The 27,886-nt window shown below is 43.8% G+C and overlaps 2 protein-coding genes across 3 annotated transcripts; one reads left to right on the top strand and one right to left on the bottom strand.

The window, feature by feature from the left end:
• The first annotated feature begins 11 nt into the window (after positions 1-11).
• Positions 12-6,145, top strand: C3AR1 (complement C3a receptor 1). Of its 2 annotated transcripts, XM_054590963.1 has the most exons (3): positions 12-179; positions 1,144-1,253; positions 4,222-6,145. In XM_054590963.1, exon 3 carries the CDS (start codon positions 4,232-4,234, stop codon positions 5,678-5,680), a length of 1,449 nt encoding a protein of 482 aa, XP_054446938.1. In that variant the 5' UTR covers positions 12-179; positions 1,144-1,253; positions 4,222-4,231; the 3' UTR covers positions 5,681-6,145. The 2 variants fall into 2 exon arrangements, with proteins under 2 accessions (XP_054446938.1, XP_054446940.1); XM_054590965.1 differs by lacking the exon at positions 1,144-1,253.
• A 1,980-nt stretch (positions 6,146-8,125) lies between these two features.
• On the bottom strand, positions 8,126-27,081 carry FOXJ2 (forkhead box J2). Its single transcript, XM_054591458.1, has 11 exons — positions 25,968-27,081; positions 19,864-20,210; positions 18,417-18,491; positions 17,577-17,645; positions 17,235-17,375; positions 16,548-16,746; positions 14,039-14,434; positions 13,533-13,634; positions 12,768-12,977; positions 12,057-12,155; positions 8,126-10,860 (listed from the first exon to the last, which is right to left on the bottom strand). The coding sequence occupies exons 2-11, from the start codon at positions 20,194-20,196 to the stop codon at positions 10,772-10,774; spliced, it is 1,713 nt and encodes a 570-aa protein (XP_054447433.1). The 5' UTR covers positions 20,197-20,210; positions 25,968-27,081; the 3' UTR covers positions 8,126-10,771.
• Between the last annotated feature and the right edge of the window lie 805 nt (positions 27,082-27,886).

Raw genomic sequence — 27,886 nt, 5'->3', positions numbered from 1 at the left:
ATGAAGAGAGAGGAAAAACAAAGATCTCAGCAAATTCTCTAAACATGCTTCATGACCTGATTGCAGTTAAGTGTGAGGACGGAACAGGACTCGTGGAGGCCTCCGGATCGGTGCTGAAGTCTTCAGCTACTGTCTCAAGTTTCTGCTAAGAGACCTTAAATCCACCTGATTACTTGCAGGTAGCTTGTTTTGTTTATTATACAGGATAGTTGGAAGATCACTATCTTCTATTTCTACTTATTCCTTCTCAATTTATATTTCTTTTGTTTTCTCCTCATGTGCTCCTATCTTCTTCTAAATATTCCACATTCTATTTATCTTTATTCTTAATATATTCATTCTGAACTAATAGTGAATTTTTATGTCATTTTCCCCTCTCTTAGATTGGCTATGTTTCTCCTTCTGAACTTTGATTCCAATTTTCCCCAACAGTTTTGTTTTTCGAATCATTGATTACATATATATATATATGTATGTATGTATGTGTGTGTATATATTTATGTGTGTATGTATGTATGTTCTTATTACATTTCTCTCTTATTTTTATTTATCATTTTACTTATTCCTTCTTGCTACTGACTGTTATCCTATAATTGGAATTTGATTCTGGAATCTACTTTTCCTGTCACAGTCGATTTTTAGTTTCGAATTTCACTTACCTTTTTAGTTATTGTAAGTCAATTCAGTAAGTAAAAATTCTGTATTTATCTTAAATGTAGATGTATATTTTAGTCAAAACACATGGAGAATCATAAAAAGTGATCTTGTTCTGAAAGATTTTCAAACTCTGATTTATACATACTTTTAAAACAGATAAGATATAATATTTAAAATAGCTCATACTGGATGGCTCAATTGCTTTATATTGGAATTTTGCCTTTGGCAGTCTTTAACACTTCAATTTGTACGGTTCTCGGGACCTTTCCCCTTGTTAACAGTACCAAAGGCTTTCAGTTCTATGGTTCTTCCGAGTGAAAAGAGTATCAGCCTGACAGTCATCAGACCTAGGATCTGAGAACCCTCTTAGCAGATGTAAAAGTCAACTAATTCGCTGAGTGTCTACTTCAAAAACTGCAAAATAAAGGTAGAGACAAGGAGAGTTATTTTCAGTCCTAGAATTCTGCACTGCTGCCCTTCTCCCAGTATTTTACAGGTCCCCGCAGGAACGTGTGTGTTGGAGAGGGACGGGGACCCAGGTCTCTGCCATGCGCAAGGAAGGAAGGGTCCCTGACAGCCTTTGAATATTTGACGAGGTAAGGCTACAGGAAAGAGAGCGAGACTAACATTTTTTAACTATTATTTTGCTGACTCAGTTATTTTAACTTCTGCTAATTATTTTAGACCCTCGAGAACATTTTATCAACTCAGCAGAACGACTTCCTCGTCACAAAAATATTTGGGACCTCTGTAAAGGAAAACATAAAATGCTGTTAGAGCCACTAGGAAATGGGAACTGGAAAATAAAAAGGAAATGAGAAAAGAGCAATCTTACTGTATTAAATGGATAAAATTAGAACTTTGAACTTAGTTAAAAGAAAAAAGTAAACCCCCCAATGAACATTTATCCATTCAACTGATATTTAATCTTTATGTCATATAAGGCATTGTGCTAAATTCTGTGGAACAAGCATTTAGGGACAAGACTCATTTTTTGCCACCATGAAATGTACGGCCAGTATGATAAATATAATACAATGCCATTATAATAATTACAATACAAGAAAAAATGTGTCATTGCACAGAGAATATGGAAAAGGTTCAGCCCTGGTCTGATGTGGTTCAGTGGATTGAGCACCGGCCTGATAACCAAAGGGTCACTGGTTCGATTCCCAGTCAGGGCACAGGCCTGGGTTGTGGGCCAGGTCCCCAGTTGGGAGTGCACAAGAGGCAACCACACATTGATATTTCTCTCCCTCTCTTTCTCCCTCCCTTCCCCTCTCTCTAAAAATAAAGTCTTTAAAAAAATTTTAAAAAGAAAGAAAAGAGGTTCAAACAACACACCCAAAAGTAATTTAAGAGGCTGAAGAACTAATTTCTGGTTGGGATTATTAGAGGAGTTTCCAAAGAAAATAGAATATTCGAACTGGATCTTAAAAAATAGCTAGATTTTAACAGGCAGAGATTAAAGATAAGGGAAAGAGGAGGTTAAGATGAAGGACACAATTGCAGATAGACGCCAAGGAACAGAAAATAGCATTAACTTGGTATATCGAGCTCTTCAGGAAGACTATAGAGTAGGGCATGTTTTTAGGAATGTTGAGAATTAGGGGAGGATAGTGTCACAGAGGCCAAGAGAAGAGAGTGCTGAGGAGTTAAAGTATCCAATGATACATATTATATTCTGGAGGATAGAAACAGAGAAAAAGAGGCTTGAATATGCTATTTAGAGGTAATTTCAGCAAAGTGATAGAAGCAGAAGGCAAATTACAGGACTTGAGAAGTGAGTGGTAAGAAAAACAGACCCCAATACAAGCCAGTATCTTTGAAGAGGAGAAACTAGGCTAAATTAAGAGATTTAAAAAGCATAACATCCTGATGCAAGCATGATCCTAGATTGGGTACAACTGTAGGCTAATCAGCTATAAAAGATATTTTGGGGACATTTGGAAAATTGAATAAAGATTGAGTATTCCTTAAAGTGCAATTGTACTATATAATGGGGAGGCTGATAACTGAAAAAAAGAAAGCACTTTAAAAACAATATGCATTTACACCCGTGTTCGTAGCAACATTATTCACAGTAGCTAAAAGGTGGAAGCAACTCAAATGTCCATTGACACATGAATGGATACACAAAATGTGGTCTATACATGCAATGGACTATTATTCAGCCTTAATAACAAAGGAAATTCTTTTTTTATTTAATCTTTATTGTATTTTTTTCATTTACCATTTAGTCCTCGTACACCCCCTACCCCCAAGCAATCACACTTTTGGAAATTCCGACACTTGCTACAAGATGAAGGAATCTTAAGGACACTAGTTTAAGTGAAATAAGCTAGTCACCAAAAAAAAGAAGAATGCTATATGATTCTAAATACTACATAAACAGAAAATAGAATGATGGTGGCTGTGTTCATATACTGGGGCTGGGGGTGAAGGAAATAGAAAGTTGTCTAATAGTTTCAGTTTTGCATATATTTCAGTTTTGCAAGGTGAAAAAGTCCTGGACTTTGCATAATAATGTGAATATATTTAACACTACTGAACTGTACACTTAAAAACGGTTAAGATGATAAATTTTATTTACATATATTTTACAAGTAAAAATTATTAAGAACAAATATACACATATAACAATTTTGTTAAATTTTGCTTAACAAAAAATATACATACATATATACAAGAATGTGTAATAATATGATATAATATAATATAATATAATATAATTAATATAAAGGTCCAGAGGGTGTAAATTAAGGTGCTAAAGTAGTAATCACTGACTGGTAGAATATGACATTTTTATTTTCTTATTCTTGCTTGTATATATTTTCCAAATTTTTCATGCATATTTTGTGCTTCTGTAGTAATAAAGCTATTGTTCCCGTTACATTCAATACAAAATAAATAAATAGGAAAGAAATGATGGGTGGTGAGAAAGTCAATGCCAAGAGTGTAAACAATTCTTGAGAAATTGGACAGCAAAAGAAAAACCTGAGCTTGTATCTAAAAGACATAACTGAATCTAGAACACCTTTTTCTGTAGTGATGAATGAGTCCTTTGAAAATCTGATGCAGGCAATGGATGAGTCTTTTGCCCTCAAGGAAATAAAAATATGTAAAGTTAAAATTTCCCATATCGTTTGAGGTGGTGATGGAGCTCCTCAAAGCCCTTTCATGGATCTAAAGTTGGGAACCCCTGGTATAGAAGTTATTGTTTGTTTCCCCATTAGACTCATTTGTTTGTTTTTAATAGAAAATGTTGGCTAAAGAAAGGAACCAGTGGAGAATATGCAGTTGAAAGTACAAGAAAAAGGAGAAATAATACGTTGATAGAAACTTCCAAATGAGGTTATTATTTTTGATACACATTTAAGTTGATACAGTATATTTAAAGGTTCTATCAGGGCGTGTTTTTTGTGATCTATTGTGAAGTCAAGGAATACAAATTAAAACTGTGTGTGGTTCTACATCATTATGTGGGAAGGCTAGATTTCTAAGATTACTCATTTTTTAAAAAGATAATTTTACTTTAAACATGTTTGCTCATCTTTTTTGCAGAAGTTCAGCAATGGAGTCTTTCCCTGATGACACCAATTCAACTGACCTACAACCACAGCCCTGGAATGAACCCCAACTAATTTTCTCCATGGTCATTCTCAGCCTCACTTTCTTATTGGGATTGCCAGGCAATGGGCTGGTGCTGTGGGTGGCCGGCCTAAAGATGAAGTGGACAGTGAGCACCATTTGGTTTCTCCACCTCACACTGGCAGACTTTCTCTGCTGCCTCTCCTTGCCCTTCTCCCTTGTTCACTTGGCTCTCCAAGGGTACTGGCCTTATGGCTGGCTCCTATGCAAGGTCATTCCCTCCATCATCGTCCTTAACATGTTTGCCAGTGTCTTCTTGCTGACTGCCATTAGCCTGGACCGCTGTCTTTTGGTACTCAAGCCAATCTGGTGCCAGAATCACCGTGATGTGAGGGCAGCCTTCACTATCTGTGGATGTATCTGGGTGGTGGCTTTTGTAATGTGTATACCTGTGTTCATATACCGGGAAACATTCACTGCAGACAACCAAAATATGTGCGGCTACAATTTTGGTGGCTATAGCTACTTAGATTTAGACTTCATCTTTGATGGACCGGCAGATGGGTCTCTTGACAACTCCACTGTTCAGCTGCCTGGAGAAATGGATTATAGGTTAGATACTTTCCCTTTACAAACTAACAATCATCCTTGGACGGCTGCTACTCTCCTTCATTCTCAAACATTTCAAAGACCTCCTGAAGATTCACTCCCTGTGGATTCAGCTACATTATTCAATCAAAATGATTATAAATTAATTAAACCTGATGATGAGGTCTTACCTGCAACCCCCACTGGCCTTCCCACTGAAGATCACAGAACTAACCCACTGAATAGCTCAGATGCTGTCCACTCTACCAATTTAGAGCTTTTCTCTAGTGCCTCCAGCAATGCCTTCTACACGACTGAGCTATCACAAGATTTCCAGTATGATAATGAAAACCTCTTTGCATATGACAATCAAGTTGCAACACCTCTGGTAGTAATAACCATCACTAGGCTAGTGATGGGTTTCCTGCTGCCCTTTATTGCCATGGTGACCTGTTATAGCCTTATTATCTTCCGAATGCGACACAGCCGCTTCACCAAGTCTCGAAGCAAAACTTTCCGAGTGTCCATGGTGGTGGTAGTTGTCTTTCTTGTCTGCTGGGCCCCATACCACATTGTTGGAGTCCTCTCGTTGTTTATTGACCTAAATACTCCCTTTGGGGAAGCTCTACTCTTACTGGACCATGTGTCCATTGCTCTAGCATCTGCCAATAGTTGCTTGAATCCATTCCTCTATGCCCTCATGGGAAAAGATTTTAGAAAGAAAACCAGACAGTCCATGCAGGGCATTCTGGAGGCAGCTTTCAGTGAGGATCACACACATTCTACCAGCTGTACCCAAAACAACATCTTTTCAGAAAGAAACAGTAGCAGTAGAGCTGTGTGAGAATATGGAACATTTGACCCAAGCAAAGCTTCTTAGGTACTCACCAAGTGTGACATGTTTCTAAAAGAACAAGGGACATGGTGAGCAGGGATTTCAGAATACATCAAAGACTCAATCTAGAGCTTTTCCGAGTGGGTCCCAGACTAGTTGCAGTAGCATCACCTGGAAACTCTCCAGCCCCACCCCGGGCGATAACAATGTCTCTTGTTGCTGATGAATGCTAAATTTGAGAGTCAATGTAAAGCTTTGTCTATGTCTATCCCAAACAAAGCCTACTGAAATAAATGAGAATCTAGTCTGCTGTGAAATGATGTTTCCATCATTAAATTTACTATTTATATATCTAAATTCTCTCCAAGATTGATTTTAAAACCAATTCTTCTAGCTTTGAGTGAAAGATGATTATTTACTCTAGGCTTAATTGTTGTGCTCCTTGTGGTGGTGGGATCATTTTAAATAAAGAGAAAGTACAAGAAGAAATGGTCTGTGAAAACAAGGATTTATGAGACTGAGTCTGGAGCAGAATACAATGCCAGACACTTATTTGGCATATTTATGGATACAGGACACAATTCCTAGTTTCCATTATTGCAAATAATCATCTTTTGTGTAAACAGACAACTAACACATCTAACAACCTACTCATGAACTGGAACGTAAGCTGCCCTTGATGAGGTCTGTTGTCCATTTGTTTACTCTATTGAGAGAGCCATCTAACTTCTCCTGGTCTTAAATTCATTAATTCCTTATTCCTCCCCTGCCTCTAAGTCTTCTTTCACATTATACTTTGTATCTATATGAACCTCTCATTTCAAAAGTTTAAAATCACTGAAAAATAACTGAGTACCCTCCAAGAACACCACCAAACTTACTAAACTGATTATAGGTGTGTACCTTACATGCTATGATTACCAGATGTATCTTTAGGTTTTTAAATTAAACTTTAACAAAATAATGCATACACATAGTTTAAAGAGATTCAAGGTTTATAATGAAATATGAGCAGTTTCCTGCTCTGCTCTGCCCAGCCGCTCCCTCCTCCCACTCCCATTTCCCAGAGATAACACTTGCAACAATTCTAAATGTTTCTTCTGATACTTGCCATGATATTTCTAAGTCATGGGCTTATGCTGATCATTTTTGCAGATATGATAAAATAACGTCTTGTTTTGTAAGATGAAGAATTTTATCCAAGCACATTTATATTTTTTCATTTATCCAGAGTCCCAATATTCATCAACCATCATACTTTAATTCATTCATGACCACACATTTTCTTCTGCTTCCTCTATCCATTCCATATATATATATATATTCCAAATATATATATATATCTTTCCTTCTGTCATTCTTTGATTTTCTAAAATCATTGTTCAATTCCCCATTACCTTCTCATTTTCTCTCTATATAATAAACCTCTGTTAAACCTCTAAAATTTCAGGTTTCCTTGTACTTCAGCATAGCCTCATCTAAACTGAATACAATGATTTAATGTAATATTTAACCTAAAGATAGAAAATGAGAAGTTTTTGACTTGCTATGATTGACATGAGGGTCTGGACTACAAATTTGTTATAAAGTGCTATATAGGAAATTTCAAGTAAGAATTTCTTTTACCTGTGAGGTAATGCCTACTATGATGTATTTGCAGTGCTACATTTTGTTTTAATCTGCTTATATTTTTGATGCAAATAAATGGGTTCTTTCTTGTGGTTCCTTGCAAGGCTCAGTGATTCATGGATCCTTTTAAATGTATAACATGCAGAGTATATCATACTATCTAGATATGCAACAAATAAATCTTATTGTGGGTGGCTGTAGGTTTGCTCTAATAACAATGGGCTAGGCTTCTGGAAAGCCCAACACAACTCACAAGACCCTGGGTATAAGTCCCAAACTCCTGAGGTTAAAATATAGTATATTAGGATGAATGAACTTGGCATAATTACAAAGATTCAATAATTGGCATTGCTGGACTCCTTCTAAAGTGCCAATTACCTTGGAAATGTATCCTGAAAACAATTTCTGATAGGAGTTCCCTCATTTCTGAGCTTAAAAGTTCTGGTAAGTACCTGTAAGTACTCACAGGAAGTCCCAGATGGGGACCCAACTCCTCCTCAAACTGTAATGCCTTTAATCTTTAAAATATGCAAGAATGCAAGCAAGGCGGCCTTGTCCACACACCAAGCTGCAAAGGGTGACTGTCCTTCCCAACAATATTTCACTATCTTTAATAGCATTTGAAAAGGGGAATGTTAAAGGCATGCTTTAAATTCTTCTCTCTCATCAATCTTCCCCCCAAAAAATAGTCAACTAATCAAACCCTGTGGTATGAGGTTGGGGAGGGGCAAAAGACCGACTGAAAACAAATGCTTCACATTTCTCTCTTCCTATCCTGGCAAAAAGAAATTTGAGACCAGCACAAGTAAGATAAAACCATAAACATTCTTTTTTGTTTTTATTAAGAAAGCATGCAAAAAACAACAACAACAATTGTGAGACCATACCCCCCTTCCCAGCCTGCACCGATGCAAAGCATTTTGGGTGGTAGGAAGGACTCACCAAACCAGAAACATCGGGGTTGAAGAGAGGAAGGCAGGGATGGGTGAACCTATACCAAGCAATTGCTCCTTCTGTCCCTTTCCTCCACTTTCTCCCTTATTTGCTCTTGCAGGCAGTGAGCTCCTGCAGTTTTGCACACATCACCCAATACAATAACAATGACTATACTTCAAGTCCAGCAATGCTGAACCAACAAGAAAAAGTAGTATTCTTCCATTTCATGGAGGGGCGGGGAACTGAGGCCCAAAGAGGCTCAGGTTTGTCCTGTGCCACTGAGCAAGGCTGAGTTTAGTGGAGGGGACCCAAAGTCCCAGCAGGCTTGATCTCCAGCCCTAACCCCAAATTTCAGTTACTCTGGCAGCCCACCAGAGTTCCTAATGGGGCTTAGTTTTCCTTTAAGACACAGATGAATTATAAACAAGGGATACTGACATGTATGATTTAGTCTACCCTTGCAAACCCTGTCTGGATCTGAGTAGAAAAGGGGTTTACAAAAGAGAAGTGATCATAGGTAAAGGGGGCATCTTAGGGAGAACAGATGGGAGGTTGTGTGCAAGAGGCACCTTGATTGGAAGGAATAAGGAAGAGATGCCCGAAATAGGAACACTGGGCGAAGGCATTGTGCCGCCCTCTTAAGAGAAATTCTCCTTTCCCCAATGGGAAATATTACATCATTCTTCAACCCCACTAACTGCCCTCTAACACAACAGGGGGATTCAAGTCACTCACACCCCTACCTTGTACAAGAACTTCAAAGAAATAAAGTGCTCTTTAGTCAACTGCCCTTTCTTGCCCCTTTACTTCAGCCTCACTAGACTTCAACAAACGCCCACGTATAACCCCTTACAGAGAAAAGGGGTGGAAGAGGGAAAAAAAGCAGGAGAGTAGAAAGATAAATCTCTTGGAAATCATCAGTAAATAAAAGAATATTATAAAAAAAAAAAAAAGCAGAAATCAAAGAGAGAGTGGCCCTGTCCATTCCATACATTTGTCCTGTAGCTTTCAGACACTAAACAGAGAAATAAAAACAGAAGTAAAACTGTTCTTTCCCCCATGAGTAAAATTCAATAATTAACATCATATATACACTGAGTACTTTGCAGCAATCAATCATGGCCACTCCTTGTTCAAGGAGATAAGTTATCCCTATACCTTTTTCTGGGGTCTTCCCTTGGCCCTCATTGAATACTTCCCTCTAGATTATTTACTCTCCACTACCAATGCCTTCGCCCCTCAAGAGACCATCACAAAAGTTTCAGCCCCAATGATCTGGATTCCAACAGAAGCATTTGCCTACATAGTTAAGTAACTGAAATATTCCCTTCCATGTCAATGCTAGCTGCATTTTCCTTTCCCCACCCTCCTACCACCAGTTCGGTTTGGTTCTCTGTGATGGGTGGGAAAAAGATTCCCATCCTGTCCTAAAACACGATGAAACTAAGAGTGGTAGGAAATGAGGCAAGAAAACAAGGTGAGAAGAAGAGTTGAGCAAACAACCATAGGAGGACAAAATAATATTTTGCTGAATGGGAAATGGGGATTGAAGAATAATGGGGGTGGAAGTAAATGCAGAGAAGAGCCACAGTTAATTTTCAGAGAAAATCATGTTTTAAAAGCCAAAATGGTTAAACTGAAAACATCTCCAAAAAGCTAAACCTGTGCTGAATAGTTGTCCTCCCCGCTCCCACAGCAGCAGAGTTCTGGCTCAGACCCACCCCATCTCCCACAGAGGACGGCCTAGGAATGAGCCACTGGACTTTCATTTGACATAGTATGACACACCAATTCCCAAATGTTTTAAATTCCACTGCCCTGCTGCAGAATTCTACTCCACCCAGCCCAGCCTCTTATTCTACTCAGGTTTTATTGTCACCTTCCAGCACCACCACCATCATGCCTTTCCTTGAAGGGGAATGAGGATTGCCAGAAGTAAGAATGGAAGATATAAAGGGACAAGGAAGAGCTCAAAGGACAAAATTAGCACCATTGAGTAAAACCTGCTAAGTCATGACTGCCAAGCAGTGTTAGAGATCCCTTCTACTTGAAAATGTGGCCTCTTCAGTCCTGGACTGAATTGACGAGAACAGAAAAAAATTTAGGGCTGAAAGGTGGGATTAGCATTGAATTTCTCAGAGGGAAAGGTAAATCCAAGTTTGAAACCTTTCTCTGTAGCTATCACGGCCTCACCTTCCAGCCGGATGATTTTAAATTAGCAAGGGGTGCACATGGTCGACAGTATAGGAACAGGAGACAGGGGACCGCATACAACCAATAATAATAATAATAATAACATAATAAGGATAATAATAAAAGAATTAGGAAACAAAGAAGAAAGAGGAAGAATGAGGCAGGTAAGAGGGGTTATCTTCGGCAGCATCTTGCGGTGACTTCTCTGACAGAGAAAGAAAAAAAAAAGAGAATATATATCTATATACAGGCAAGGGGGGAAAGGGTGGGCTGGGGCTGCTCTTTCCCCACTGCCAGACATCACCGGCCCGCCCTGGGCTGAGAGTCACACTCTACGATGCACTAAGTGATCAAGTCCCAGTCGAAGTCATCAGGGATCTCCTCATTGGCACCAGGAGGTGGAACCGCCGGCCGAGGGACCATGTGGTGTGCTGTCAGAAAGAGAGAAAGAGACTAAATGGAGGGTGGAGTGGAAGCTATTCTATCAGTTAGATGGACAGTGCTCAGCCCCCAGAATGCCTTGAGGAACACCTGGTGAAACTACTGTCCTTATCAGCCCTGAGCTATTTTTGTTGCTAGCCATTACTTCAGTGAGGCCCTAGGAAATAAACTGGAACTAGGTCCCATGCCAATATGATAGTTTGCAGCCATTAACACTTATACCTATGAAGACTATGTAATAATGGAAAACATACAGATGTACTATTTTGAAATAGCAGTACAGAAATTTGTATATGTATTACGTGGATAAGGAATGTGCGGACAAAGATTCAGATCTCACCTCCAAAATTGAAAACACTTGTGGTTTGGCAGGATATCAGTAATTTTTCTAAAGTGGATTTAAAGGTAAAGGATTTGTTCATTTTATACTATTTAAGATAATTGTGGGTCTCTCTTGGCACTGCTACCATCAGAGATAGTTCAATCCCAGACCCCTGGTACTAGAGGTCAAGCAACAGGAAAGCAGACATGGGCACAAAGCAGGTATGTTTTATGTTTTGCATACCACGTTCACTTTATTTGCCCGAGTATAGCTCTCATCTAGCTTCTAAAGTTAGACATAAATGTTCTAGGTATCTATCTTTTGTTTACACTCAATGTACTTCCTCTCATTGTTGCAGGAACCAGATAATTTTATTTTATTAACTAATTAATTTATTTTATCCTCACCCGAGGACATTTTTTCAATGCTTTTTAAAGACAGAGGACAGGAGAGAGAATATCAATGCAAGAGAGAAGCATCGATGGGTCGCCTCCCGTACATGCCCGGAGCCGGGGTCACACGTACCCGGACCAGGGATCGCACGCGTCCAGGCCAGGAGCCGTGGCCACAACTCGAGTCTGTGCCTTGACCAGAATCAATCCCACAAACTTTGGGTTTCAGAAGGGCGCTCCAACAAACTGAGCCACACTGGCCAGGGCATACCAGATCATTTTAAAGTAAATCTGTCTTATTTAGTCTCCCATGACATATACCTCACTAGTAAGGGGCCCGCACTCCAGCCTTTAGAATCTCACCCTTGCCAGGAGGTGCAGAGAATGCAGGCCAAGAGACAGAAGAAAGTGAAACAACTGGTCAGGGAAGATACTGCTCAAGTGATGGTGAAACACACTTCCTGGCTCTTACCTGGGCGATTGTATGCTGCTGAGTCCTGGGTGGAGATTGGGTACATTGGTGATGGGCTAGAGTAGAGATGGGGGGCTTGTGGGTGCCCATAAGAGTTCACTGCCAAACAAGACAAGAATTACTTGAATGGGATCATTCTACTCAATGAACCAGCGTCCAACAGAAAGGGGAAAAACAGTTCTCTTCCCCTCCCCTTAACTTCTCCCTTCTGTTCTGTTCTGCAGCTCCTGTGGGTATGAGGGCTTTCTGCAGAAGCTATCAGCCCTCCCCTCTTAGGGTAAAAAGAACCTGGATACTAAAATTGTGAAAGAATACAGCTATTAGTAGGAAGACAAATATAAAAATAGGATCACTGAATCTCTCTCATGTCACTGGGTCGAAGATCACACAATGGTAGAGAAGTCAGACTTCACCTGATACAACTCAGACAGGGGTTACTTAGACACAGATTTGGGATGGACACGTTCTCCTCCCTTTTCTTATGTAGCTCTGATCTCCCACATCGAGGCATCGTATGGTCTATTTCTTTGGCATTCTTTGGTATAGTGCTTTACAGACAAATGTTCAGTCACTGTGATGAACAAACTAGTCCTGCCGCTCAGTTTGGATCACTGCTTATTAGATGATTTTTCTCAATTCCCTTCTGCCCTTCTCCTCCCCATCCCTTTTTGTCAGAGTCTCCACCTCCTTGGCCACTTGTTTTGTTTGTACCTTGGTTCAAGGCTGGCTCCTGTTTGCCACTTGTGAGGGCACAGGAGTCAGTAATACGGGTAGGGGCTGGTGGCCGGTGGGAGCCCCCTTGGGGGGGCATGTGACCAGTCTGAGTAAGGAAGTGGTTGAGGGAGTCGCACAGATTGGCAATGTGATGCTGGTCCAGGCTCCAGTTCTTCTGTTCTGCCTGTCGCAGACTCTCCATCAGTTCTACAAACAGAGAAGCAAGAAGTGCTATCCTTACAGAGATCCCAGAGCCCCTACGGGCTCTACCCCTTCTCGCTGTTCATACCACATCATAAATCACCACCACGGATTAAATGCATTACCCACTACAAATGGTATCCTTGGGGGATCCGCATTTTCAAACTCTCTATTCATTACTAAATTCGTATCATAATTTTGATCTTACTGATGAATAAAACAAAATTTCAAAGTAACAGAGGGAATTAACCATGGTCATCCTGTCAGTAAATGGAGACAAAAATACAAAATAATGGTGGAGGGTTTCTGAGTTCCTGAGAGCCTTCCCTCTCCCAGAGACAGAATGGGCTAGGATAAACCACTGTCATGTTTTTGAAATAAGGCTAAATGTATGAAACTTAACTTGTGAATCATATCAATACCATCCACTTTGTGAAATATGAAGGGAAAATAATGAAACCATCAATCCTCAAACTTCAGTTGCCCACACCCTTCGGGCCCTGGTTTCTGTTGGGCCTGGACACGTACACCGGAGCCCTTCTCTCTCCTGCTGTCACTCACCTGAGAACTGTGACTGCTCAATGCTGGACCAATTGAGCCGATTCACCATCTTGAAGCTTTCCTTTAAGGAGTCGATATTAGAGCACCAGTCAGGAGGAAAGGCTGTAAAGAGGAGGACAGATTGGGGAATAAGACAGAGTCAAGTGTAAGAGGGCAGCCAACTCACAGCAGACCGGCCACATGGAGGATTCTTGCATCTACACGGGTTATTGATTGCATTACCAAGATAGTTTTGGAATCCCATTCCCTGGAGATTTAGGACTAAAAAAGTTATCTATGCATTAGGTAGGGACAGCCCAGCTCGTAGGCAGAGGAATATGTAAAACAATCCCAATTTATCCAGAATTTCTATAATACAGGGCTCAAAGTAACAACTTCTGTTACCTCGGATGAGCTCTCATGGGAGGAGAGAGACTAAAATCTCACCACTGCACCTCCATGGCCAGGGCCAGAACAAGGGGGTCATTCACCCTGCCCTAGCATCTCCCTTTACCCTCCTTACTCACCAAAACCAGTACTGTTGATAGAAGCCTGGCCTTGTGCCTGTGGCTGTGGCGGCGGCGGCTGCTGGCCAGGGTGGGAGTGGGGATGGTGCTGATGAGGGTGGTAGCCTCCGTGCTGCAGCGGGGGTGGGTGCATGGCCATCAAAGAGGGAGGCCCATAGCCTTCAGCCCCAGCTTGCTTCCCCCCGGGGGGGGCACAGCCATCGGGGCTTGGGGCGTGCAGCGGAGGAGCACCCCCTACAGCTGAAGGGCCCTGGGCTGGTGCCTGCTGCTGCGGGGGCTGTGACTGTTGGGGCTGTGGCTGTGGCGACTGCTGCTGCTGTTGGGGTGGCGGCGGCTGCTGCTGGTACATGTAGTAGTTGTTAGCGGGTGGCATGTCCCCCAGGAGAGACGAAAAGCCTGCAGGGTAGGAGGAAGCAGGCAAGTCAATTGGGCCACGCATCTTTCACTCAACAGGATTTCCACTGAGTTGAGGTGGGTAGCCTCAGACAGAAACCACAGACCTCAAAGGGTAAGGGTGTTCTGGGGCGGCAGGGATCCCATGGGTAGGTACAGCAGACAGAGGCAGAGCCTCGACAGTGTGGTGACAACTGAAGTTTTAGCAAAAGGTCAACATGTACTTTTTTATGCGATTTTACAGCGATTTACGTGTAGGCCTGTAATCATGGTATCGAAACACACCACACATCGGGTAAAGTTTAAAAAGTAAATCATAAAGAAGACAAAGCCATTGGGCATCTATTCTCTCCTCTTCCTTATTGTCCCTTCACCTTCCACTCTCACCGCCTTCTCTTGTCTTCACTTCCAACAAATGGAGCTTCTGTGAGGAGCGGAGGAAGGATGGATGTATTTTTCAAACAAGTTGGCCAGAAAAGAACTAGAGAGTGAGGCTCGGAGTTTTCAGCCATCATTAAACTTTGAACATCAATGAACACTTTGCTGTCCCTGCCAATTGAATTTTTTACTTTGTTTCTGAGAGCCCCTCCATGTTCCTCTCTTCCAATCAACCAATCGCCTGAGTTGGAGTTGTTTCTCATGCAAACGCTACAGTCTCAGAACCCAACTCTAGATGTGAATCCCCTGAGATATAAAAGAACAAATTAATGACAATTAAAATAAATTTTCTAAAAAGTGACTCCTAACTACTTTCAACCATTCTATTCATCTCCAACTGTCAATATAAGACAAAACTATAGAATAAGAAGATCTGATGACTCACCTGAAGCCTTAACTTCACCCCTACCTCTAACTTCTTTAAAAATAAAACAAAACAGCCCTGGCTGGTGTGGCTCAGTTGGTTGGACCATCATCCTGGAAACCGGAAGATTTCAGCCTCAATTCCATCAGGGCATGTGCCTACGTTGCAGGTTTGGTACCCACTGGGGCACATACAAAAGGCCACCGATTGATGTTTCTCTTTTCCACTGATGTTTCTCTCTCTCTCCCCCTCTCTACTCCTCTCTCTAAAATCAATAAGCATTTCCCTGGGTGAGGATTAAAAAAGGTGTGGGGGAGGGGTGAACCAGATCCTCTCTCAATGAGCCTTCCATAAAGGACTTCTGATCATTCTCAATTGATGATTCAAGAAGTTGAGTATGGACAAGATATAAACTAATATTAGGAAGAATCATTAATTATGTTAGGAGTGATAACTGAAATAACTAAAAAAAGTCTTTATCATTAAGGATGCATGTTCAAATAATATTTACATGTAGATGATATATCTGGGAATTGCATCAAATTACTCCAATTTTTTTAAAAAAAGGAGAGCCCTGGCTGATGTGGCTCAGTGAACTGAGCACCAAAAGGTTGCTGGTTTGATTCCCAGGCAGGGCACGCGCCTGGGTTGTGGGTCAGGTCCCTAGTAGGGGGTGCTCAAGGGGCAACCACACATTGATGTTTCTCTCCCTCTTTTTCTCTCTCCCTTCTCCTCTCTCTAAAAATAAGTAAGTAAAAATATTTAAAAAGAATAAAAAAGAAAACTGAACGGTAAATGAAATAAATCTAACAAAACATTGGTAACTGTTTAAATTGGGATATGGAAATATAAGGGTTTATAAGGGCTTATAACACTATCTTCACTATTTTTGCATCTGTTTGAAATTTTTCTAATAAAAATTAACATAAATATGCTAAAAATAAAATTGTTTTGACAAAAAACGCACTTTTTCCTTTGTACTGACTCTTAAAGAAAGAGAACTGCTGCCCCCTAGTGGTCATTCCTTAAATAACTTGCTTGCAGCAATAAAATCACCACCCTTTCTTCTAGAAAGGGGATTCTTCCAACTCACTTTCTGAAGCTAATAACCCAGGCCACATGTTGAAATAGCTGTCCTTTAGAACTAAGCCAGAAGAGCTCTACTCCAAACAGTTTTGGTTCATGACATGCTTCCTCTGACCAGTGGTCAACCCCTTCTTTTGTTAAAAATACTAAAAAAGGGAGAAAAGAAAATGTCACCACCTGTTCAAAAATATAAAGATGACCATGATTCCATCCCAACTCCAGACTCACCATGCTGAGAGGAGGAAGAGGACTTCTCCAGCATGGATTTGTAGAGGTTGCGGAAGGACCAGCTCAGATCCTGAAAATTGATCTCCGAGTAAGAGAATTTGAAGTCATGGTTGGTGTTATACAAGGGAGGGGGACCCTCAGCACTTTCTCGGCCTGGAGCCCCTGCAGCCACTGCTCCGCCGTCCACAGATCCCGTGCCCTGCAAACAGAAGTAAGAAAGACTTGATCCATATCCTGCACGAGGATGCAATACTACCCTTTAATGGTCCCCGAGCTCCCCTGCCTGTCTTCATCTTCTAGCAACTTTTCAGTGAAAGGGCATCATTTTCTTCTTATACTTATATTTTGATGTAGCCCCTTGCCCTTTCCCTAGGCTACACCCATGCATTCATTTCTCTTATAAACGTTTTTGCCCCCATTCTTCTCATCCCTTTTTTTGTAATCTTTCTCAAATATCTGTCCTCATTCTCTCCCTCCCATCCCTTCTTCTCTCTCTCAGCTTTCCTCTTTTCCACTCCCCTTCTTTATCAATTTATCGGCCTACTGTATCACAGATACTCAATACCTAATTTTGAACTGATAGATATATGACTCTATTCAACCACTCACCCATCCATTCACCCAGCCACCAACTCATCCACCCATCCATTCATCTGCCCCTGTGCCCCTGCCACCTCTACTCCCTACCTGGCCGTAGCTGGCGATAGATGTGGGGCTCTGAAGTGACATCTGGGGATTCCCCTCAGGAGGCAGTGAGGCTTCTCCACTCCCTGGAACACCTCCCCGGGGACTCTTGCTTGCCTCCTGTTCTGGTGAGTCCTGGGATAGCTGAGGGTAGTGAAAGAAAAGAAATCCATAAGCAGAGGCTAAACTTCCTCCCAAGATCCACAGTTTCACCTTTGCTGGCATTCGCCCTTTGCCCCACATATATGAAAGGGCAAATACCAGCAAAGGACTGAAAACCCAGGAAAGAATGTGGAAGGAGCAGCTGGCTCAGAAACAACATCTCTCTATGAGGTGGGGACTTACATCATCATCTGGAGGGTGTCTTCTCTTTCGGGAGATGTCAGGACAGGTGTCAATTGTCCAATAAGAGCCCTGGAAGAAAAACCAGCACCACAGAGAACAAAATCATTATAGCTGAAGATGCCCACCTCTGGAAAAGTAGGTATCTTGGAGGATTTTCTCATAAAATAACAGTTGTATTAAGACAAGTGACTGGGAAGAAAAATTTTTTAAAAATATGATTGGAAATTCACAGAGAAGCCTGAGGGTACTGGCTATTTTTGAGGAGTAAATTTGTCCTCCAAGTTCCCTAAGTATATCAAACATACCCCCTGTAGTGCAATCACAGACTTAGATTTTTCTGCAGAGACAGAACAATGGTATCTAGTTCAAAGATCTGGAAATGCCAGACACAACCTTGCCCTTGCACATGATCTGAGGCAAGGCTCTCTTTGACTTTAGCATCCACATTTGTCAAATGAAGAGAATGATTTATCCTGTTTTCCTTTTGAAGATAAAAGTGATGAGACTTGTGTATAGAAAAGTTCCCACAGAGGTTATTAAGTCTACTTTTTAAATGTAGAAAGTGTGCCACATAGAAAAAACAGGACAGCAAAGTCAACCTTAACATCAACAGTTCTATTTTTAAAAAAAGATTTCACAATCTTCCTTAGTCACTCATTTTAGTGGGGGCCCATAAGCTTGATTACCAAGCTCTTCCATTGACAAAAAATAAAGCTGCTTCTCTAATTAGCATAATTTCCTCTTCTGGGTAATTAAAACAACCTCAAGACTCTGGGATGTCAACTACTTCTCTCTCCTTCCTGTTCCTCCCATCAGTGCGTACAGAAAGCTGTATCTCACCTTCCCAGGGTCATCCCGAGGTCTGGGCACCTTCCGGAAACACTTGTTGAGGGAAAGGTTGTGCCGAATTGAATTCTGGGGAAGCACAGAAGCAAGTTAGAGTTAAGCATTGTGCAAAGCAGTACACTTTACAACAGAACAGAGACACAAAAGGACATAACAAAAAATAAAGTTCAAGTATCAGGGTAAACTTAGCAACTCTCAGCTCTACTGATGGAGGAGATTACCTATCAGATAGCAAAAGCAATGCACGAAGAAAAATGCAGAAATTATATTGATGAGCAGTAATGACTACAAATTTGACCACCAGGTGCTTCTGGAAAGCTGATTACAGTATATAGTCTTTCAATCTTTCTACCCAACTGACAACAGGTATATATATAATCGCATATGCCCAGTTATTATATCATTCTGTCATAAAAGCACAATATTTTAAAACTATTTATAAAAAAATAACAAATATAAATTATGAGAAAAACAAAAGCACAGTTCACCTTTGTTTTCTCAACAGCCCATAGAATGGTCACATTAGGAGAAAAGAAATATTGTATAAAGTGTTGGGGTTTTTAGTAGCTAGCAGGGACATATCCATAAAGGAAAAAACTGAATGCTTTTGCCCAGGCCAGGTGGCTCAGTTGGTTGGAGCATCATCCTGTACACCAAAGGTTTGCAGCTTTGATTCCCAGTCAGGGCACATACCTAGGTTGTAGGTTCCATTACTGGTTGGGACCATCGATGTTTCCCTCTCTCCCTCTCTAAACATATTCTTGGGTGAGGATTAGAAAACAAAACAACTCAATGCTTTCAACAGTCTTCAGCTCATCATCTGGTTTGTATGTCAACAGGTGATTCACAGAGTGAGAGAACTATATTAAATCCCCATTCTACTCTGCATTTGGCAAATAAACTGGCACTCCAAAAGACTGAGAACATCAGTCTTCCTTCTTTGCTTGGAAGAGGAGTCCCCTTCTTTTTTTATCTCCAGCCAAACAACTCATCCTCTCATTACTTGCTTGGAGAATGAGTTGTCAGTGAAGGACCTAATTATATTATTTTTTCTTGGTATACAAATTTTTAGAAGATAATGACTATGTGCAATGAAACTTTGGAAATGTGATAAAATTCCTAGCACTAGGTAGGAAGGAGCAATGCCATGCCTTGCACAGTAACTTGAACACAGTAGAGTGGCAATAAATATTTGTGAAATGAATAGATCTTTTTGAGGAATCATCAGAGGGTATATGGTGAGCAACAGCATCCTACCATCCCCATAACTATACTTAGAGGCTCATTACCACTGGAGTTTCCCTGATGTACTTGAGGAAAGTATATACCACATGTCTGACACAGGTCAGGGTGAACCAGACCAGAATACACAAAGAGACAAAAGCAGAGAACAAGGTTGTTAAAGGCTGAAAATAAGCCTTTGTTATAGAAGCCATCCCACCTTCCAGCCAATGCCAGCATTCTTGTAATAGGGGAAGTTATCACAGATCCAGCGGTAAATCTCACTGAGGGTCATCTTCTTGGCTGGGGAGGAGTTGATGGCGTAGGTGATGAGGGTGGCGTAGCTGTATCGTGGTTTGCCATCCTGGTGGACTGCTGCCTCATCTTTGCTCAGGGTGGCATTAGGATCTGTGGGTGAGCCTGGTGGACACTTGCGGCTGCCCCCTGGAGGCCCAGCTTGGGAGGCACTCCCAAGCTTCTCAATGGTAGCGCGGAGGGTCAGCTGGGGGAGCCAGTCTATGGAAGTGAGGCTACTCTCTAGGTCAGAAGCCATGGTTCTTCTTGGTTCTATAGAGAAGCAGACAAAGGGAACAGGAAAATAGAGTAGATGTTACCTCTGGCTATGGTGGCACGTAATACTCAAATCCTAGTGCTTTAAGCGAAGTAGCATTTCTTTCTTCTATAATTCCCTTAATAGACTTCTCTATAAGATAGCCCTCAACACATGGTCCTAGAACCCTCAAATGGATCTATCACAAGATACCTACCAGATAACAGACTGGTACTTATTCTACATCTGAATGTGGAACATGGCCAAGAGATCTATCCCTTTATGCAGGACTAGGAGAGAAATCAAACCTCCCACCCAATTGAGCTATTCCTTCTATTTTCCTTACTGAAAGCCCTACAGCATATTTTTAAATTATGTAGAAATAATTTTTTAAAATACACTTAGATAGGAGAAGTCTGCCAAAGTATATTCTTCAATTTTATGTGACACTTGGTATAATTTACATACAACATCTACAGATAGATAGCACAAGAGAACATGTAAAGGCAAACAGTCTAAACAGAAATATACACTAATGAAGCACATGCCAACACTTTAAAGATGTTTCATATTAAATATATTTGAGCACTTGCCCTTTCTGGCCCAAACACATGTGCATGTGAGGCGTATTAGAGATATACCAAGCATAAGTTACATATGACCACCAGCAAAGAACAGATGTAAGACAGACACAGAAACAGTGGCCCACAAAGAGAGATCATAATTAGCTATACAGCATACGTTACCAACAGAGCACAAAGTCACACACAGAGGTAACAGATCCTGAGTACAGCTGCCCTCACACCTTGAAAGCTACCCCACTGCAAGCTCCCGCCCACAGACACCTACACCAGGAAGAAGTCATCAACAAGGACCTCCCACCTCTCATCCTGCTGGGCTTCACTGAGCCAAGGAGACACCCAGCTGAGTGCGCACCGGTAACAATCAGATAGCCTGGCTAAAAATAGCCACTCTGGGGCTAAGAACTGGCTCCCCTTCTCCCGCCCTCCTCTCTCCTTCCTTCCAAGCCAGGCACGCAAGCTCGCTGCACCTCCATGCAAACTCCTGGCGCTGCCAAACCGCCCACGCCTGATGTTTGCACGCCCTGCTGCCACCCACACAGCCTGGGCGCTCTTGCTGGCAGAGAGGTGTAGCTGGAGTGACGTCTTGGTGGGGGAAGGAGAAGAGCGATGGGTGACATCTGTACTGCAGGGTCTAGAAAGGCTGGCAGGAACCGCCTGGTAGCCATTTGGCACTCCCCTAGAGCTGATGCCAGCAACCCCCTGAGCTCTTGCTGCCTAACAGGTTTGTGCCTGCACAGCCTCCAGATTCCAACTAGTACCGCTCCCTCCTATCCCTGCAGACAGTCCCACCAGGCATTTCTCTAGCATGCCTCCGATTTCAGAATCCTGGACAGAAAAATACTTTGTATGTAATCGAAGTCCATACATAGCTACTATGCACAAGCATATGCACACAGCTACACACAGATCCACTCCCTTTGCCATTCAGAGGTCTATCCCGCTATGGCTGCCCCCCCTCTCCTGACTCCAACACATTCAGGCTATCGGTCACTCTTCAAGTCAGTGACTCTCGTCTCCTTAACACTTACCTCTTCCTCCTAAGGATCAGCATTCATGCTCATCTCCCTCTCCCCCAAGGTCCCCACCTACACAGTCTTTGCACATACATACAAGTACCCTGCCCTGAGCTCGTCACCAGCAACACACCCACTCCACTGGCTGAAGGAAACACCTTAGTGCCTCAGGGGCCTGGGCACCCAGGACCCAACTGCAACCCAAGAACTGCCTGACAGGAGAAAGGTGGCGGGGGGTGCTTAGGACTAGCTTCCTAAAGGGGTTTTCCTTCTGTCCTTACCTTCTCTCCCAGCACCCTTCTTTTCATCCCACCACCATGGGAACTTAGGAACTAATAGGGATATTCGACCATTCCAGGAAGTCTCCGACCTCCTAGCACTATACTAAGGCAAACACCGAAGCCTCTGAGGTAAAGCAGGGCTCTTGCGACAGTGACTAGGTGCCACAGCTGGGTTATCCCAGCTGAACAATGATATGACAGGGAGCAGGGTCTCGATGACCAGAAGGGGAAGTTGGTAAAGAAGTGTTACTCTCCTACTAAAGATCCCTAGAAAAGCTCATCTAAAGAACACAGAAGCCTTGAGTGGATATTTTATTTTGAAACTCACCCAACAGTGGACAAGAGCATGAGAGTAGACTTAGAGTGGTGAGAGCCCTTACAGAACCCATTTGGCACATGCCAATCACTGTGACTTCTGGAGAGGAAAGCACGCCCAGCCTTTTGCTAGTTGTCCTATGCCCTTCCGTATCCTTACCCCGGCCCTAGGTTAGGACACCGAGGTTAAATTTAAGCTTTCCCCAGCACCCTCCCAGTCAGCCCTCCAGATACCGCCCTAACACTCAGAATATATTCCAGTCTTACCAGCTACAAGAAGCTTGCAGCAAAAGATCCTTCTGATCTTTCAGAACCATTCTCCTTCAACCCATCCCACTTCCTCACTCCTGTCACTTCCCCATTCTCGAAGGGCAGCCCAGTGTGAAAAAGCTCAAAGACTCAGGTTCCTCTGTTCCACTCCCAACCTTGACGCTGACTCACTAAATGTCCCTAACCACCCCTTGCTCCCTGAAGTTTTGATGCCTCAGTTTCCCCTGTCAATAAAAGGGATGAAGTCATAAACACTGCCAAAGCTTCATCCCTGGAGGGAAGTGAATGAAGCCTAATGAGCTCGTGGCTGCCACAAATTCCACGCTCCCCAAAATAATGGCATGAGGCTAATGCTCAGAGCTATTATTAGAAAGGCAAACAAGAGGTACTTCCATTTCTCAGTCCAACCAACCTAGTTACCCAGACCTCTCTCTCCAGGTGGGCCTTGTGCCACTGGGCTTGGGCAGAACCTGAGTCAGGCCACATTCTTCTCTGCACGCTGGAAGACTGAAAGGAAATACCCACAGAAACTGGGAAAGGCAGCCAAAGGGCAGGCTCCATCACATCCACAGGACGTCTAATGAAGACTACAGTACTGAGAGAAAAGCAGAGAAATACAGAAAGACATTCTGTTGGAGTAGAAGACTGACTCCGGATAAGATGTGTGAGATCCAAAATTACAGGCACAGGTCTCTTCCCATTTTATCTGCAAGGCCAGTAATTGTTCTCTGTATGGTGCCAAGGTCAGGTATTAAAGAGTGATAACTTCCTGCTTTATACATAATGCCAAGCCTAACTGAGCAATATTACCAATGATCAGTCAGGCTGCCTGTTTCAGTCGTGGCTCCACTACCTACTGGCTGTGCAACCTCAGGCAAATTGCTTAACCTCTGTGTGTTGCAGTTTTTTCACCTGTAAACTAGAGACGATACCTGCACCTACATCGGGTTGTGGTGAGAGTACCTTAAGTTAATATCCTTAAAGCACTTAGTAAGTGTAACTATTATTATTTTTGAATGGGGGAAAAGAATATTAGAAATTAAAAACTAGAAAACTGACAGATTATAGAGGTAAAACTGGAAGCAGAAAGCATGTGATGGTTTCTATTGCAAAGCCTGCACTGACTCTGAAATATTTTCAGGATGTCAGAATCTCAAGCTTTTCCCTTGGGGACAGTATCACTCCAGTGCCGAGTGGTGCCAGGACCAAGTAAACTCCAAGGATGAAGAAATGGAGGCATAGCATCTCTGATTTTTCAGAGGGCACTAGGTCTCGTCGTAAGACATGATCGGGAAAGTAGCATTCTCTAAACCAGTTAATTCAGCCCCATAGCCATGTATGCACTTCTGATACCACAGAGGCAAGGAGAACCAGGGAAACGCAGAGCAAGCAGAGCCAGTGAAGCTGCAGGGCGGTGGTACACCTAGAGGTGCTGTGATGCTGTTCACTCTGAGCCATCAACAAGTTGCATCCCAGCCGCTGGTAGGGTACTTTGTAGCAAACAGGCTGCTGTTTACACCACAGCTGTCCCTGCTCCAAAAGTGAAGAAGGGAGTTTTAGCCTTAAGAGTCAAAGGTTCTCATGCCTTTGAGACCAGAGATACCAGAAATGAAGCTGTCTTGTTAATAAGTCCTAGAAGAAGCCTGAGTCTGGGCTGTCCTGCTGCTTGGGATGCCTCTCATGCAACCATTCATAAGGACTCCCACTGGCCAGGGGCGTCCAAGCCTTTCCTCCAGCCTGGGCATCCTTACCAGGACCCTCCCCACGTCCCTGCACAGGAGCATCTTCTTTTAGAGGCCTACCAGAAACATAGGATTCTAGGCAATTGAAAGCTTGGTCTGAAAAGCACACATGTACCTGGCCCCAAAAACACACCCACTCGAAACACAGACATAGAGCCACACTCCCCGGAATTAAGGAACACATGCACATCATTCTAAAGCACTGCCACACAAACCTGGATTACGGCCGTCTCCTATGCTCCTATACCACTGCTAACAAAGAGCTTCCAGGATCAAGTGGTTGTACTTAGGGACTTAGGCAGCCCATCAATGGACCAAAGAGAGAAGGAAGAAACATAAAAGCCCAAAGAGATAAAGCTCCCACTTGACCTTGCTGTGGAGCATAAAACCCCTTACAGAAGATATTTCCTAAAGGCAAGGCAGGAAGGCAGGCTCCCCGTTAGTGATCCCAGGTTGAAAGGCAGAACTCTACAAAACACCAGCCAGAACTCAGCTAGAAGGATTTCCTGGCACCTTTTTCTTACATTTTCTAAAGATTCTGGACTTTGATGATCCCTACTCCTATCTTACAAAGGAAAACTTAAATGCTAGGTTCCAGAGACCCAAAACTGAACAAGAAACAGTAAGGGAGAAGGTGAGACTATTGGGTGCTTTCAGGAAAGGGAATCCCTCAAAGGTCACATCTCTCTTGTGGCCAACTTACTCAAGTGAAAGACTGGAAAGAGGTTAAGCAGAAAACTCCTCTATTCCTATGCAGGATCTGATTTTTCCTGAGGAACTGTGAGCAAAGGACAAGAGTTGGACAGGGGACTGGGGAAGTGGTACAAGGTCAGCCTTAGGGAACAACTTCAACCCAGGAGCTGGCATGCTCCTGTGCCCTTTCTTCTTGTGTCAGGACATGTAGAGTTCCCGTTCCCCCTTTGGATTTTATTGGCAGGGGCACGCCTCCAGCCAGGCATGAGAATATCACTACAGGAGAACTCTTGATGTCAGAGCTACAAGGAGTGGGGAGAGACTGCTTTTCTCTCAAGGGAGCAATAATCACTGTGGTGGAAGAGAGCAGTCCTGGTGGACATAAAGCTGACCGAGGGTTACAGGTAAGAAAATGTAATATCAATGAAAGCCACAAACCAGGCTAGGCCACGAAATATCACCATGACTTTAGTGAGGGCCCACTCTGCAGGTGAGAAGGCCCAGGGTCCAGGTGACACAGCCCAAGGATGCAGGGCGGTGTGGGAGTCTGGTTGGGATGTGTCGATCATTGTTACACAGTATGGATGGATTCCGAAAAAGCAGGCGTTTTCTGATATCCCTTCGCTGTCAGTATGGAAGCACACACCGCCCCAGGAACCTCAGATGAATCTCACCCTTTAGACCCCAAACACTAAGCAACCCACTTCTCAGAGTCTCAGAGTGAATGCAGGAGCTCCTTCAGAACACGCTTCTCCAGGGACTCTCCGAGTTATCACTCCACCTTCCTCAGTAAGGAAACCCAAGAGCCACCATCTCAGACCCCTACACCCACTAGTGCCTAAGGATGCCAGAGAGAAGATGAAAGAATGCACTAACCTGTCTCCGAGGTTCCCCCAGCAAAGGGAGGGAAACGCCTGGTACTGGAGTTTGGGGTTGGAGGGTTCCCCCTCTTCAAAGGCAGATGAAGAGTCTCATACTCAGTGGCTCTTCCTGTACTTGGCCGAGCCTTCCAAGCTGGAGAGGGGATCTGGGTCCCCTGAGGATGAGGGGCGGAGGGAGAAGGAGGAGGGGGAGGAGAAGGAGGCGGGGGAGGAGGAGAAGGAGGTCCCACCTGGGGCAGGTGGCACACCCCCCACACCCTGCCAGTGACGCCGGGGAGGAGGGGAGGAGCCTCTCCCAACCAGGAGTTGTCTCCTCCCCCTTGGGGGAGTCCCCCTCCCCCCCAAACTGGATCTTTCGGGAGTGGAGGGCTCCTTCGGTCTGCTAGAGATCTGAGCGGAGGGGCTCTGCCCTGTTCCACTGTCTAGGTACAAGGAAGTTGAGGGGGAGTCCTTCCCCTCTCCCGAAAGGCTGAAAGCCGATTCCTCTTCTTTCCCTGGAGTGTCCCCTGCTTCTGTGAGTACTGGAGAGGATGCAGGGCGCCTATTCCACAGGCTTGCCCCCTTTCTCTTTGCCTCAAAAGTCCCGAAGTGCTGAGAGTGTGTTTGGAGGGGTGGAGGCACGCGGGGCGGTCTCACTCCGCTTCCTTAGAAAGGATCGTCCCCCTTTTACTTCTGGAGGTCTATTCCCAGGCCAGTATGGGGATTTTCCTCGCCTCCAGGAAGGAGAGACTTGTCCCCTATAGGGATCTCTTCTTTCCCTCACCCGGATGGTAAGGGTCTTCTCTTCCACAAGGAGAGAGGTGGCTCCCGTCCCCGCGCCCGCCTCCGCTCCTGGGGTGCCCCAGAGGGTGGGGTTTTCGTACTCCCCGCGCTCCCCGGCCGGCCTGGGCAGCAGGGTCCCGGAGGCCGCGGCTCCGCACCCCCGTCACTGGCTACTGTGGCGGCAGCGCCTCCTCTAGCCCCGTCCCGTCCGGTCCGCTCACTTCGCGCGTGGGGCTCCCCGCGCTGCCACCTCTTGGGCTCCGGCCAGTCTGGGCTCCTGGGGAGCCAGAAGGCGGACGGACAGTGTCAGGGCTCGGCTCGGGCTCGGGCTCGGCTCGGCTCCGCTGCAGGCCCCGGCTCCTCCCCGGCCTCCGCGCCGCACTCCGAGCCCCTCCCCCTCCCCCGCCCGCCCGGCCGCTGCCGCCACCGCCTCCCTGCGCGGGTTAAGGAGGAGCGGGCTGCGCCCAGCCGCGGGCCCGCGCCGCCGGGAGGCGCTGCGCCTGGGGAGCGGCGTCGCTGCGATCCCGCTCCCTGGTGTGCCGCCACTGGCCACGGGTCCCCGGGACTAGCGCCACCCCTCAAGCCTCTCCAGCCGCCACCTGGACACGTCGCTCCGCACATCTTGCCATGCACCCAAGGTGACAACCCTCCTGCCCGGTACCTGGAGAATCCCTCGTTCGCACTACACACGAACTGTCAATTCCAATTTGATGCTAATTTTGGTACGCTGACCTTTTTGCATTCTGTTGATTCTATGAGCAGAATAACATCTCCTTTTTTTCTTTTTTCTTTTTTAAGGAATGTCTTTGATGGGCTTCTCTTTCTCCTGAGATAGTTTATAAAGAGTTGTGGGGATTACGGTGAAGTTAATACGTTACCCTGATATCATCTTGGAGTTCAGTAAATGCTTGTTGAAAAAAAAAAATGAGTGTATAAAAAGAGATAAATGAACCCTGGCTGGTGTGGCTCAGTGAATCCTGAGAACCAAAGGGTCACCGGTTCAATTCCCGATGTAGGGCACGTGCCTGGGTTGCAGGCCAGGTTCCCAACAGGGGGCATGCGTGATGCACCCACACATTGATGATTCTCTCCCTTTCTTTCTCCCTCCTTTCCCCTCTCTAAAAATAAATAAATAAATCTTTTTTTTTTTAA

Source organism: Pteronotus mesoamericanus, unplaced genomic scaffold (genome assembly GCF_021234165.1).
Source record: "Pteronotus mesoamericanus isolate MK-2021 breed Mesoamerican mustached bat unplaced genomic scaffold, CSHL_Meso_final scaffold_21, whole genome shotgun sequence".
In the NCBI taxonomy this organism is placed as follows: Eukaryota; Metazoa; Chordata; class Mammalia; order Chiroptera; family Mormoopidae; genus Pteronotus; species Pteronotus mesoamericanus.
This window is presented reverse-complemented; position numbering and strand designations above follow the sequence as displayed.